The sequence below is a fragment of the Euprymna scolopes genome, chromosome 39 (genome assembly GCF_053919585.1).
Source record: "Euprymna scolopes isolate OS-2025 chromosome 39, ASM5391958v1, whole genome shotgun sequence".
In the NCBI taxonomy this organism is placed as follows: Eukaryota; Metazoa; Mollusca; class Cephalopoda; order Sepiida; family Sepiolidae; genus Euprymna; species Euprymna scolopes.
This window is the reverse complement of record NC_136520.1, coordinates 60171780-60184606: the sequence shown is the minus strand read 5'-3', so window position 1 is coordinate 60184606 and position 12827 is coordinate 60171780. Positions and strand designations below refer to the sequence as shown.

Below are 12827 nucleotides of genomic sequence, written 5' to 3'. Positions count from 1 at the left end.
CTCTGATAGCCAAAAATATGTGTATGTGATCAGGTTATCTGGAAAAATAGATGACTTGGATTGAGCACGTCAACAAAAGAAGGGATCTTATACGTGGGACGTATAAGCATTAACCACTCAAGAAAAGATCGGTGATCACTCCTCTGCTAGACATCATGCCTGGAAGTGAATAAACTACATAAAAATACAAATGTCGAAACGTCTTCATTTATACGAAATCCTTCTTCCCAAGAATTGCTGAAAATCTTCCAGAGGCTGATCAGTAGAAATCAGGATTATTATTATAATATATAATATAATATTATAATTATAATATTATTAACATTTTCTTAGTGTGTAATTAACTCTTTTCTTTAACTCTTAATCCTGCCATGATTGTTAGTAGTGTCTCTTTTAGTGTGTATGTGTGTGTCGACATATAACGTGAATACATAAACGTTTATGTATTCACGTTATATGTCGACACATACACACACACACACATACACACTAAAAGAGACACTACATGGCAGGATTAAGAGTTAAATAAAAGAGTTAATTACACACTAAGAAAATGTTAATGATCAAACGATGGGAGAAATGCATAACTCTGGATGGTTCCTATGTAGAGAAAGACTAATAACTGTGCCAAGTTTCGTTGCTCTACTGCTATGGGAAGTGGGTCAGGGGCATTACTTATGGCACACCACTCGTATATATTGTTACTGTTATCATGTGCACTGCATAGCTCCATCTGCATTTCATCATTACCACAAGTTTGAAATAACACTTTTGTCCGTCCGTCATACTTATGTTTGAAATAGCATTTTTTTCATTTTATTTAGATTCTTTGGACTACTGTTCTCATCTTGAGTGTTATTTTCACAGCGTTTCAATGGATGTAACCTTCGATCTTCTTCAGGTTTATCTTGCCGAATTTAAAAATAGTATTTTTGTCGATCTGTCAAGCTTAGGCGTGAAACGACATTCACACTAACTTTCACACTTTCTTTCTCTCTCTCTTTCTCTCCCTTCCTTTACTTTTACTTTTTTTTTTTTATCTTTTATATGTTTATAATAAATAGGACAGAGATTCACCAGCCTAAATATGACACAGTACTCTAAACGTGCTTTCCAAAGGGAGTGCAAACTTTGGCGTTGGTTGGGAAGCTTGCGTGTCTCAGTGACCCCAAGAGCTAAGTCGGCAGGAGATTTGTCTCCTAGTAGAACCAGACTAAGAGCACTCCACCTACCTTCTGGGAAGGTCGGGCATCGCGCCAACACCCTCACTCTGAAAAAAGAACTCCTCGCTACAAAAGCATTCACAAAAACCCGAGAGGCCCCAGTTCTGGGAGAGGAAGCTCCTGCACCTACAAAAAGTACAACTTACTGGGATCAAATGTAACAAATCCAGACTCAGGGTTTTACCAGATGTGGAATCAGAACAATTTGTTTTCTTTGTTAATTCAACAACTCACCTTACCTTAGGGTTAGTGTAACAGAATCACTGACACTGAGTTAGCAGCAGCAGCCATATGCAAATGACCAAGCCGGCTGTGAAATGTGACAGCAGAGATAAAAAAGGGACCCACGTGTTCAGAGACAGGATTCGAGATGTGTTCTAGATGTAGTGGATTCGAGACGCATTCAAAACACAAGAGAGCGGAAACCGACGTGTTACAGACATAGCCGCGAGTGATAGGGAAAGACGTATCCTAAACATGGCCGGACAAAGACAGAGTACCACGTGTTTGACACAGCAGAGTTTTATTAAGCACATTGGAGTACGAAAAGACTTTTGAATGAAAGACAAAGCGTTATTCTGGAAATACCTGTAAATAAATGTCTGTTGTTTCAATTGAAAGAAAACAGGAGTGGAATTCTTTCCTTGTCTTTGTTTCCTTGCGACAGTCTGCATACAATGTGTTGGGTCCCGAGTGTTGACGATTACATTACATTAGTGGTTTGGTTAATGAAGGGCACAAATTGTACCAATTCCACATCTGATTTTGTGGCAGCATAATAGACTTTTGGCAGATTATTGTTAACATTACCATATTGAATATTTGGCTTTTGACAACATAAAATTTACGACCTTAAAGTAAACATTTACCAATATTTCTCGTAGAAGAATTTTTCCTGTCATTTTATTTTAGTCTATGTGGTTTCATACCTTTCCTATGGATCATGCAGCATATCTAACTAGACTTAAGTTAAGCTTGCTGTTTCTGCAGTCTGCATCAAATAACCATAATACCGACCGTACATCCCCACAAATAATAATGCATATTAATAGGCAACTTTTATGAAAAAACAAAACAAAAAAAAAAAAAATTTTTTGCAATAAAAATTCAGTTTCCAAATAAAATTGAAAAATAAATTGGGTTGCATTAAAGCTAAGAAATAAAAGCCAAGACCAAACAAACAGAAAAACAAAAACAAAAAAACCCAAAAAAACAACTTACATCCGTCTGGGCAGTAGAAGCTGGAGTCAAGGTACTGGTGCTCCCAGTACTGCAAGCATCACCTGTACTAGAAGTGTCTGCAGAAGATGAAACTGTTGCCATGGAAGTGAAGGATTCTGATGAAGGTAGTGATGCATTATCGGAATAAGCAGAGTCCGTCTCTGCGACATCAACATCGGGGAGCAGAGACGTAAGCTCTGAATGCATCCCAAAGAAGTCATCGGTCGTGCTGAAGCCGAGACCTTTGGTAATTTCTGCTGCAAGAGCATCCAATTCCGCTTGTATAGGATCAACTGGTACATCCTGAAAGGTAGTTTCGGGTAAGGAATTGGTGCTTGCAATTGGAGTGCTTGATGGACCCAAAGACCTTGAGATTTCTGATTGAGTAGTATTTAGCTGAGATTCCAATTCGCAAAGTTCTCCAAGAATGGCATCCAAATTCACATCCTGGCTTTCTACAAAAGAATAAAAAAAATTCTCAGTAATTAAAAATAAAATATAAAAATTTTTACAAATTAAAAGTAAAATATAAAAATTTCCAGAATTAAAAAAAAAAAACACAGAAATTTGAAGACATAAAAATTTGCTGAAATTGAAAAATCAAAAAAAAAAAGAAATTTTCAGAAATAAAAAACAAAAATTTCTAGACTAAAATAGACTAAAAAAACATACAAATTTCCAGAAATCTAAAAATTACATTCTATAATAAGCAGTTTGAGTTACGTCCCTTGTTTCTGCAATCTCATTTTAAAAATAATCCATGGCATGAGGATACTTTTCCCTACAAGTAAACCCTGACCAAGTATTGAAAACCACATAATATTTGGAGCCCAAATAAGATCTCCTCGGTATGGCTAACTTGACAAAGGGGGGAAAATTGCTGTTTTCTGGGTTCGAATCTATCCATCTAACACTTGTTATTTGTTAGTTTTTGACCCTGAAATAGTATTGTTTTATTTTAGCTCTCTACATCAAGCGGCTTTATGCCATGTCTGGAGCGATTTTTATGAAAAAATAAATAAAATAATAATAATCTATTATATAAATCTCACCTTTCTGTTTGTGTTTGTGTGTTTGTACATATGTGTGGCAAAAACTTTCGACACGCGACAAATCCTGACGAGATTGGTATCGTTTTGAAGCTCAACATCTCGAATGACAAATATTGAAAAATTGGCCAAAAACATTAATTCCTTTACCCTCAACTGGGCAGTTTTCTACAAGGAGGGATCACTTTTTTCGACAACATTTTCACAAGTCATTGTCTCCGTTGGATTGACTAGCCTTAATTCCAACGCTCGCGACTTCCGGTTTTGCCATGGACGCATTGGCTAAGACGTTACGGTTTTTTAACCATCTTTTTCTCCTTTGCGTTACAGATTCGAGCCTGTCTGCCTACTACCACTTTTTTTTTTTATAACACCTCGCTACCCGAGCTGCCTACTGTTGTTCTGACCCCCACCACCACCACCACCACCACCACATACTACCACTTTTTTGGGGGTTCCTTACTACACTACCTCGATACTACACCCGGACAACACTGGGTACTTCTGCTAGTCTATCTATATATCTATAAAAGTGAGACTGTGTGAGTGTGTGAGGACACTTCTCACTCTATATACTCAACGAATTTTTGATCTACAGACTTGAGATTTGGTATATAAGGTATTCAGACATGTGGAAAACTTTAATCAATTTTCATCCGGAAAAAAGATTGCTATGGGATAAAAATTGAAAAATTAGTATTTGGAGGTCATCGGATTTTTATCTGTTTGTCAACTGTTTCACGACTGTGCATGCGTGAATCATTGATATGACAGCTTCCTTATGTTAAGAATAAATAGGTTTGAAAACACTTTTTAAAGATATGGCAAGCTAGCCTAATAGTTATCGTACTTGACTCACTGTCTTTAGGTTTTGGTTTTGATCTCAGTTCAAATATTTTTTTTTTTTACCTACAAGAAGTGAACTGTTCAGAAAAAACATAAGACATGCATACACGTCTCAATTTCTGGGTTTTTTTTTTTTTTTAACTATATTGGGTACAATATAATAATCAACAGAGGATTGACTATAATAATAAATGTAAAATCTGCATAAATTAAATATCATATTGTGCATATTTTATGACCAGGCTATGCCGGGTGGCCTGCTAGTTAACTATATATGAATATCTTCCTAAAAGATATTTATAATTTATTTAAAAATATATTATATACTTGAAAATATTGCATCTAGCAGGCAGCACCATTCACCCTAGGAGGTTGGTATTTAACGCGTGAAAAATCCAGCTCCCCAAAAAGGGGCACTATGTATTGGAACAAAATTAAAAACGGCCCCAGTCTCGGAAGATTTCTCCGGGGACAGAAAAGATAAAGTGTAGTATCAGAAAAGTTAGATAGGAGCATAGTGTAGTATCTGTTCTGATACTACAATGTGCTTTTAGCCAAAGGGATAAGTCATTCATTTATAGAAATGACTCTGGAGTTGATTTTTTTTTTTTTGTTCTTATGTATTTTTGGTATCGCTCTATTTTTTAAATAATTTTTTAAAATAAATTTTCAGGTTAAATTTAAGTTTCACAATATTTTTTATTATTATTAAATTGTATGATGGAAGCACAGTATAGTTACAAAACACCCTATCCTCCCATGTTAAGAATGGCCTTCGAAATAATAACATTATTATTTCAGTGCGGTACCCAAAAAAAAAAAAAAAAAGTACCGTTTTTCCTTTTTTCATCGCCCTGTCTTTCCGACTCCTATAAGTTTAATATGTCTGCATTTAATGAATCAACAAATCAACCTTATTAGGGTTATTTTAATGCCGAAAACGGCACCTACTGTAAATCAGAGATAAGGATTGAAAATTCAACAACTTTTGCCTGGAGTTGGAGCAATATATATTTTTCAGGAGAGCAAAGAAGTGGATGTTGAGTTTCTTTTGGCAGCCTCATAACTCTCGTTTTGAATTAAAAGCCACGTTTGATTTCAGAGTTTCCGTTCGGTAGCTAATCAATATAAACCTTGGAGATGAACATGAATGTTCAGTGGGTAGCTGATCTGTATAAACCTTGCACTTTAAAATTTTGCAGGCAAAAAGCAACGATCTTTCTCGTATGGACACAAAAAAATTATGTGCGGGAATTCTAGAAGATCCAATATTTTTTTTTTATGGAGCAATTCTGGTTTCTGATTGGTTGCTAGCAATACATGACTCCATTTGATTGGTCAGTTCCTATAACCAGTGTTTATAAGTAGAACCTTCCTTTTTTTTTTTTTTTAATCATACCCTTATATTATATCAAACAGTTTACAACATCTCACTTCCTTTATTTTTTCCGTTAGTCCTCATATTCCATCAACAATGTTTCTGACAAACAGGGGAGAATTGCTGTTTTCTAGGTTGGAATCTATTGATCTTACACTCATAGTTAATTTTTTAACTTGGAAGTAGTATTACTTTTTTTTTTTTTTTTTCGCTCTTTAAATTAAATAGCTTCATGTTGTGTCTGTAGTGGTTTAAAAAAATCTCTTTAGTAAATGATCCAGCTTTCTTTGTTGTTCAGCAAATCTTTTCCCCACCCCATGTGGGTCGCATGTTGATCATTGCGGCATGAAGTGATTTGTTTCTATGAAATTCATTTTATGCCAGTTCCAATTTGCCATTGCTTAAGATTTTGGAGTTGCTCCAATTCTTCACCGACCTCCGTTTTCATTGGTTAGGGTGAGGAGTTGTGCAACAAAATGTTTGTTCACATTACATTTAAATTTCTGTATGTTGGTACAGTCCAGGAAACGGGGAAAAGGAAGAGAATTTCAAAGGCAAATGGTTTGAGGAAAAAAGCTAATAGAGTAGAAAGCTTTCCATCATCTGAGGATCTCTATTATGAAGGGGTGGGATTTTGCCGATTGTTGAGTTAGTCAGAGTTAGCATGAGCTCAGCAAGTTCATCAAAATACATTCCACTAAAGTACTAGTAACATAAGCACAGAGATGCAACATTGTGGTGATGGGACAGAGATCGGAGCTTGGTAGATATTGCAAGACCTATTAGATTAGAGGTTCTTTTTTCTTTTTCTTTTTTTAATTTTTTTTAATTTTCACCCGAATTCCTATTCTATCTTACCATGACCTTGTTTCCTCTGGAGTATATGAATTTCTTGGATTAGATCTTTTTTTTTTTTTTTTTTTTACACAGTGATCACCACTTATCAAGGCCCGGAAGCCACTCAGGGATAAGGGTTATTGCAAGTACATTACGTTAGTGTGGAGATTTGATGAAGTGTTTACTTAAGGAGGCGGTTCATTAGGAATTTGTTAACGTTGGACTTGAACACATCCAAGTTGTAGTCCGGTGGGAAGCAGGCAGACGGAACAGAGTTCCACAGGCGTGCAGTTCTAAGAAAGAAGCTTTGTTCATGGAATCCGCGTTTTGATTTAGGCACAGATATAGAGTGGGGGAAATTTTTCACAGTGGATTTAGCTAGATGGGTGTTTTTCGTGAAAGATTGGCGAGGGGGACCAAAGATTACTATTCTACTCGCCAGAATGTAACAGTTGCTTTTGTGTGTCTACAGATTATTCCATGGTTCTTGCCCCCACTGAAATGCTTAAATACCGCCCTGTGCTGTGGCTGAACAAATCAAACCTGCGACAAAATACAGTCACATTTGACTCTCTACATAATCACACTGGTGTTTGTTCAGAGATATACCGGCAATCTCTTTTTGCATTGTATTCTACAGTCCTGAACGCACTGTCTCACAATTGTGTGAACATGTATCACTGTTACATTTTTGGAGCTCTGTATTGACTAACTATCCGGATGTTCCTAAGTTTTAGGCATTCCCTAATCAGCTCAAGTCCTATGTAAACAAATTCTTGATGAATCATCCCCCTAAGTAATCCAATTTACAAAATTTCCACTACTTATGATCTACACTATAATCCCATTGACTAATGTATGCTCACTAACCCTTATCCTCGAATGGCCTCCGGGCCTTGATAAGTGGTGACTCCTATGTAAAAAAAAAAAAAAAGAAAAAGAAAAAAAAAAAAAGCTAAGTAGCCTCTGTCTATTGTTAACTATTTTATGACCGTTACGTATTTTTAACGGCTTAAGAAAAAACAAACAAGCAAAAAACGATGCATGCATGCAATCAACTAAAAAGCTTGTAAAAGGGGGACAGGATTATGGGTTCATACCTCTTTCTCAACAGTATTAATGTGAAAATAACTACAATATATCTGATGAAATTTGAATTAGCTGTAACCAAGCCCATAGTCAGCAACATTACCCATTAGGCCACAAACGAACCCCTTCCCTTGCTTACTTCATGTGTAATTTGATATATGCAAATTATAACCACACCTACCCACCTCTCAATTAGGAAAAATTGTTAATTATGATAATCAGAGACCGCATGAATCAGTGCCATTATCAGCAGCAGCAGCATCAATAAGCAAAAGTAATTGTTTCATAATTATTTCTTGTAATTATTTCACTTTTGATGAAAATGAAATTGCAGCGGACAGAGGAGTACGGATGAGGAGTAGGGGAAAAAAAAAACAAAGAGATTCTTTGTGCATTAAACATCTTCACCTCAGCCTAGTATTGGCTAGAAGCAAAGTGTAGTACCTGTCATGCTGCAGCACTTAATCCTTTTCTATCCCCAGTTAGTGAAGGAGAAATCCTAGACTGAGCCCTGTCGGTGGGGCATTAGAATACACCGACTGCCCCCCTGCAGAGGGTAAAAGTCCCTCAATGGGGGTCCTGGATATGACCTTAAACTATATCCAGTGGTGAGGCCCCAGCTTGCGGGCTTTGGGGAGTGTGGAGCCACCCTTTAATTGCCATTGCTCCCAGGTCCACTCTGACCCGGAGTGGTAGTACCTGTTAGGGTCCCAACTATGGGTTAAATAGAAACCGACTTGAAAAAAACAAATATATTCTACTAAAAAATTTTTTTTCAAAATCTTTGGATTCGGCATTAAATAACCCGAAAAGGGTTGATATGCCGTAAAACAAAAACCAACCAACCAACCTTCTAGACTGATGCAATTTTAATTGTTATTTTTTTTAAATTCCTTACAACATACTTTTCCTAAATGAATTTATTGTAGAGTGCGCCTCGGTTCTACTATCTCTATCTTTATTTATATATAAATGCACTTTGCCAGTGTGTGTGTGTGTGTGTGTGTGTGTGTGTGTGTGTGCGTGTGTGTTTGTCCCCTACGGACTCTGAAACAGCTGGGCCAATTTCTATGAAATTCAACACAAATTGACTTTATGTGTTTGGTAGTGTTCTTAGAGGTTTTGTATCAGAATGTCCTTGATGAAAATCGATAATCAAAAAAATCTGATTGAAGGGACAAAAGCTTAACATCACACGTGCATTTGAGAAGTTTTATCACCGCACAAGCAGCTGGGCCTGGTGTACACAATAAATAGTAATTTTTTTTTTTTTTTGATAAGGCAGGGGCACGTTTGAAATGAATGTTTCTGTTTAGGGCACAACTGAACAATAATACTTGACTTTTGTATTTTAAACTTGAATTCTAGTCAGTATATAAAAATAATTTTATATAATCAACAATAGGTTCTCTACTGTGCAATGTACAGGGTGGAACTGATATTTATTCAATGTAGCCGCCTTCAGTCTCAATAGGAATAAATTGCAAGATGAAAAACATCATGAAATTTGGAATATAAACTTTTGTCATGTATTCATTATATGCTCTTAACATTAAGCTTCTTAAATAAGGATTGGTATATATAAAAAGGAAATATAAGTGAATAAAGATTATTTACACAGAAAGATATATATATATATATATATATATATATATATATATATATATATATATATATATATATATGATACTTTAATGTATTAAGAAAATGGACTCTGATTTATGAAAGTACTAGCGGGGGGTACCCGGCGTTGCCCGGGTGTTTGGAGGTGTGTGTGGTGTTAAATAAAAAAGAAACCCGGGGGGGGGGGGGGGATCGAACCCGAAGCCCTAAGGCAAAGTTTGAAAATAAAATCGGCCAGCCAGAATGAGTTACTGAAAGATGTTTGAATTTATTTAAGTAAGAACCAAATTGACAGGTGCGCGCACGGAAGTCGTCGAGCGTTACGACGACGACAGAAGCTATTCAGCAAATGAGGTCAATGGCCAGGTTTCTTTGTTATAAGCGAAGTAAAAAAAGAAAACGTTAAAACTTAAGCGGTGGGGGTGGGGGGTGGGTAATCAAAACATCGAAAAAAAACACAAAAATCTAACGTAAGGCAAACGAACGATGAAAACAGAAAAACGAACATGTGAAAAATAGCTTAAATAAGCCTGTTTCGACATTAAAATTTTTTAAATCGGTGGGTAACCGAGTGTTTTTGGGTATGTGGTCGGGGGTGGATAAGCGAAGTAAAAAAAAAACAAAACAAAAAAAAACAGAAAAACGAACGTTACGTGAAAAATGGCTTAAATAACACTGGTTCAAGATTTAAATTTAAAAAAAAAAAAAAAAAAAAAATGACATCTTACACCACGATTCGAACCCAAAACGTTTAGATAATGAACCAACGCACTAACCAACTGACCTAACACAACGTACATGAAATTTGTTCAGCTTTTCAAGTATTTAAAGTAAATCAGTTCATGACGTCATCTGACACATGCGTAGAATCGGCAGTCGTCACGAGAGGACCGTTTTTATTGAGGACCTGTCGAAAATTGTTGATTTCGGATTGAAAAAATGAATGTTTTTGGTCAATTTTTCGATATTTTTGAGCGAAGGATGAAGCTTCAATATGATACCGAGTTTGTGAATTTTTGTTCTGTCTGTCGAAAGTTTTTAGCAGACACACATACACACATACATACATACATTTTCGCTTTTATATATATAGATAATAGGTTATGAAAACAAAGGGTTGTAAAAAGAGCTTCAAATTTGGGGGTATCAAAACCAAAGCAAAATATCAAAGTAAAAATAAAATAGATAAACCCCATAATTTATCATACCATACCTGTTCACACTGAAACACTTATCACAATATTCTGTGGATCTATATTAAAAAAACCTTGTTAAACTTTGTGACATATTTCCATTTTATGGAGGTCAGGCGCGAACGAACACCCCATAATTTTATTATACCATATTTCTTCAAACTGAAACATAATTATCAAAGTATACTTACGCAGATAGATATGAAAAGGCTTTATTAAAGTTTGTGCCTATTTCCATTCTATGGAGGCCAGGCGCAAACGCAGACCCCACAATTTTATTATACCATCCCTATTCAAGTTAAAACATACTTATCAAAGTATTATTATGTACATCTATATCAAAAACACTTGTAAACGTTTTTTTTTTTTTTTAATTTTTAAATTTTTTATTTCCATACTTTGTGGATCAGACGCGTACGCAGACCCCACAATTTTAATGAATCATCATTATGCCAGATCAAACATACCCATTCCTGTGTCTCGATACATCTTCTATCATTATATGTGATCAGTTTTCTATAATAGTCAACCATATTCGTGATCAGACACACACAGATGTTCAGTTTTATATTTTATATATATATATATATATATATATATATTATATATATATATATATATATATATATATATACTAGCATTTCAGCCCAGCGTTGCCTGGGTGTTTAGAGGTGTGTGTTGAGCAAAAAACCAAACAAAAAAAAAAAGTAGGAAGGAAGGTTTGAACCCATACCGCAAAGGAGAAAAAGAACGGGAAGAAAACTTGATGTCTTTACTGTTACGACCACCGCCAAACCAGAAGTAATGTAGGTTTAAATTAAGGCTAGACAATCGAAAAGAAGGGATGACTTTTGAAAATATCGGTGAAAAAAGCGACCCCTCTCTGTAGTAAAGTGCTCAGTTGAGGTTGAAGAAATTAATGTTTTTAGCCAATTTTTCGGTATTTGTCATCTGAAGGATTGAGCTTCAAAACGATACTAATCTCGTGAAAATTCATCGCCTCTGTCGAAAGTTTTAGGTAGACATGCAAACATACATACATACATTTATATATTGGTAGCTCAAATTTTCGACCCAAACCGATTAAAAAGCTTGCCCTATTTCTGAATACCCTTTATGTAAAATTTCAAATGTTTAGATCAGAAATTGTCTGAGTAATTTGGTAGAGACGAGAGAGGTCAAATTTATTTTAACTTTGACCCCTATTATGATCCCTTAACATTTATTGTTTTGTGCTCAAATCAAGTTATTAAGTTAGATCCATGTCCAAGGAACCTATATCTAAAATTTCAATTGTCTATACACAAAATTGGCGGAGAAGTTTGGTAGAGTTCTCAAAGGTCAAATCGTTGAACTTTGGCTCCTTAACAACACCATATTTCTGGCCGAAAACGGATTACAAAGATTTTCCCAAATCTCAATACCCTGTATATAAAATTGCCTTGTCGTAAAAAATACACTTAAATATGATATTTTGATTAATGCAGATTTCGTATTTATTATTATATTAAAACCAATGTATAGTAATGATTTAAAAAGTAAAAAAAAACAAAATCACTCGTGCGCCACCATTGAAAATTGAAACCAAAACATTGAGCTTACAATTTATTTATTTTTCCTTCAACGTTAATGCCTGACCTATGAAGATATGTTTGCTGTAAGACTAAAAATTAAAACATGAACGAATAGCTACTACATTACGCATGCATCTTCATAATGCTGTTGTTCGACCTTCACTTTGCAAATTTCATTTCTTTAATTTTCACTTTTGTACTGATTTTCCCTGGCTAAAACACAAATATAAAGTTTCGCATGGGCTCGAATACCCTATATATTAAGTTTCATGTCTGTAGGCCAAAAACTGACACAGGAGTTTGGTAGGCAAAATTACAAAAAACAATCTATACATACGCATACATAAATATATATAGAAAGAGGTGTGTGTTTACTATAACCTTTTTACACAAAGATTATGCAAGTATAAATCATGTAGAATATCTGCATGAATATAATTACATGTAATAGTTAACTTAAGATGATCATCTCATAAGAAAACCGAAAAAACTAATAGGGAATTAATTAAAATGAATGCTTAAAAATATATGCAAATTAGCTAGATCTTTTGCTAGTGAATGCAATTTCACAACCCAGTCCTTGGTGTTCAGGCTGGGACCAAGGTGTAGTATCTGTTCTAATGTTATACTTGAGTTAATTTGTCCTTAGTCAATGGTGGGGAAATCCTCTATACTGAGATAGTTATTATTTTTGTTTACTGCTACAGTGTTTCTTTTTGCTCATTTTTGGGGGAAGCTGGTCCCCCACCCCCACCCACATAAAAAACGACCTGCTGTTCCATTTTGCTTTCGTG

General features: G+C 35.3%; 1 protein-coding gene across 4 annotated transcripts in view; it reads right to left on the bottom strand.

The window, feature by feature from the left end:
• Nucleotides 1-12827, bottom strand: part of LOC145263799 (uncharacterized) — a 1000930-nt gene that overhangs the window by 170074 nt on the left and 818029 nt on the right. For all 4 annotated transcript variants that reach the window (XM_080120860.1, XM_080120861.1, XM_080120862.1 and 1 more), the window contains one exon: nt 2445-2899. In XM_080120860.1, coding sequence (XP_079976986.1) covers nt 2445-2899 — 455 coding nt within the window. The remainder of the gene's footprint in view (nt 1-2444; nt 2900-12827) is intronic.